The following is a 2,548-nucleotide window of genomic DNA, read 5'->3' on the forward strand; positions in this document are numbered from 1 at the left end:
GTGTGTGTGTGTGTGTGTGTGTGTGTGTGTGTGTGTGTGTGCATACACACACATATACACATTTATCTAAAAAATTTTATATGATAAACGCGCATCTTATATTCCTCATATTTCATATTATTTGCCTGTAGCGTTTACACATACACTATTCCATATCTTTTGATTATTTCTTATTGTAGTGCTTGTATAACGTTCAGAATGCACGCCCTATTGTGTACCTTTGTTTGTCTTGTATCATAATTTTGGTGCACTATTGACATTGTTCGATAAAATTTGACCTTTTTTTGCATTACCTTCTTTTGCTTGTTAACAATAAATCCATTGTCCAAATTTGATTATTATGTTACAATTTTGAGAAAAAAAGCAAAAAATAATAATTTTGAAGATTTTCATGACGTAATATCGGCAATAATTTTTTTTCGAAACTTTGTTAATATTACGCGAAAGTATCAGCTTTAAGCTTGAAAATTCATTTCATTTTTGATATAATTTTTCGTTTTCGAGATATAGCAATTTTAAATGATTCTTTTCCTATGTAAATACATGAAAAAGGCATTTATTTTGTTTTAATATTGCATTATGTGAAAAATACTTACATAATATAATAAAATCATACTAAATAAAAAAATAATACAAAATTGAAAATATAATATAATGCAGGAAGATAATCTTGAATAAATGAAATCATATAAAAAAAAAAAACAAAATGCATTTTAAAGCTAAACATTGATACTTTCTCTTGCATTAATGAAATGTAGAAAAAAATGTGCTTCCGGTTTGTAACATTATGCAATTCTTAAAATTGTCGTTTTTAATTTTTTTGACATTTTTTCAAAATAATATCAGAAATAATTATAATTCACACTCATGTGGACAAAATGTTGGACAGTGCATCTATCGATATAATAATAATAATAATATGCCGCAACATGAGTCATGTATGTATTTTTTAAATTTTATTATCATGTAATTAATAATGTAATTAACAACGCAATATCTTCTTTTTTATCTAATAGAAAAAAATCGTTAACGAAATGATTCATCCTATTGCAACTTATTTCATAAAGAGAAGATTAAAGAAGAGATCAACTAATCATGCTACTTCTCTTTGTTTTCTTCTCTTATCAGTATCATACTTAGATATTAAAAGACTTGTGTCGTTTATTTTTGTTCATTGACACTGAATCATTCGTTTGCGATGCAGTTGATCGTGTATCTTTTACTCTTTTGTGGCTTCCTCAACTTTGCAGCGGCTGGAATATTCGACATCCCGAAGAACGTTATCAAGAAAATGATGGGAACCAATAAAGAACAGTCAAATAGCCCATATATTTTTTCTCAAGATAATCTCGATATGGTAAGTGTACGCATCTAGAAAAAAGATTAAAATCTTTACTATTTTTTATTAACTCTTAAATGTTAGGTATTCGACTACTATACTGTAATATACAGAAAACGATCTTATGTCAATTGTTACGTTTCTGTTCGCAATTAAAATTTGAGCCACCTTACATTTTGATAAAAATAATGATTTTAATTCTCGCTTAAAATCGTATTTTTGTTTTAAAATCGATAAAATTATTCATTGTTAACTTTGTTTAAAAATAATTCGGATTAAAACAAGAGAATATTTTTCTTGTTTTGATATATAATAAGATTTAAAATAAATTGATCATTTTATAACAGTATTTGTTTTACCCTTTTTTTTAAAAATAAATATTTAAGTGTAAAATCATTAAAATCAATTAAATTATAAATTATTTGTCAAACTTTAGGTTTTGTAGAATATTTCAGTATTAGCAATAGCTTTTATGATTATTCATAAATAAATAATATTGGAAAGGCCTTTTTATAATTTTAATAATTATTTTTTATATGAAATATATATAAGTTTATATTTTATACAAAATAAAATAAAAATGTTCAAATGTTCTCTGTGCTATTTAGAAATCTCTGTTATTTAGAAAGAAGATATATGAGTGAACGTATCTTATACTATTATGTTAATCTTCTTTCCGGTCAGGATTGATAGCAATAACATGTTAGTAAGTGATGTACACAAATAATAATCTTAATCGATTGAAAATTGATTCAAATTTGTATAATAAATATAATTTTATGTGCTTTTACTGTTTTCAGTTACAGAGAATAAGAAAAGTAGGTTTTCCCGCGGAGGCTCACGCGATACAGACGGAGGATGGCTATCTCTTAACACTTTATCGTATCCCAAACAAAAACGGTCCATCCGTGCTGCTGCAACATGGTCTTTTAAGCAGCTTCGCCGATTTTCTTATTTCCGGAAAAGCTAAAGGACTTGGTATGATATTAATTAATCTCCAAAAACTATTTTTCTCATTGCGAGATCATTTACTACGTTTTAATCTGGAAAACAGGAAAATCAGGAAAAATTAAGAAGTTTATATGAAAAAATAACTTCTAATGTAATTTCTAGCACATCTTACGTTTTTAAAACAATTGTACACATATAATTTTATAATATTAATATAATATTATAATTATGTTATATATATATATATAATACATATAT

At 25.7% G+C, this 2,548-nt stretch overlaps 1 protein-coding gene across 3 annotated transcripts in view; it reads left to right on the forward strand.

Annotated features, from left to right (window-relative positions):
- The first annotated feature begins 1,153 nt into the window (after positions 1-1,153).
- LOC108692899 (lipase 3-like) overlaps positions 1,154-2,548 on the forward strand; it is a 4,049-nt gene continuing 2,654 nt past the window's right edge. The window contains exons 1-3 of one of the 3 annotated variants that reach the window (XM_018201463.1): positions 1,279-1,357; positions 1,965-2,045; positions 2,140-2,317. In XM_018201463.1, coding sequence (XP_018056952.1) covers positions 2,001-2,045; positions 2,140-2,317 — 223 coding nt within the window. In that variant the 5' untranslated portion in view covers positions 1,279-1,357; positions 1,965-2,000. Of the gene's footprint in view, positions 1,358-1,947; positions 2,046-2,139; positions 2,318-2,548 lie in introns of all 3 variants that reach the window. The other 2 variants (XM_018201464.1, XM_018201462.1) reach the window with 2 other exon arrangements.

The sequence above is a fragment of the Atta colombica genome, unplaced genomic scaffold (assembly GCF_001594045.1).
Source record: "Atta colombica isolate Treedump-2 unplaced genomic scaffold, Acol1.0 scaffold83, whole genome shotgun sequence".
NCBI lineage: Eukaryota > Metazoa > Arthropoda > Insecta > Hymenoptera > Formicidae > Atta > Atta colombica.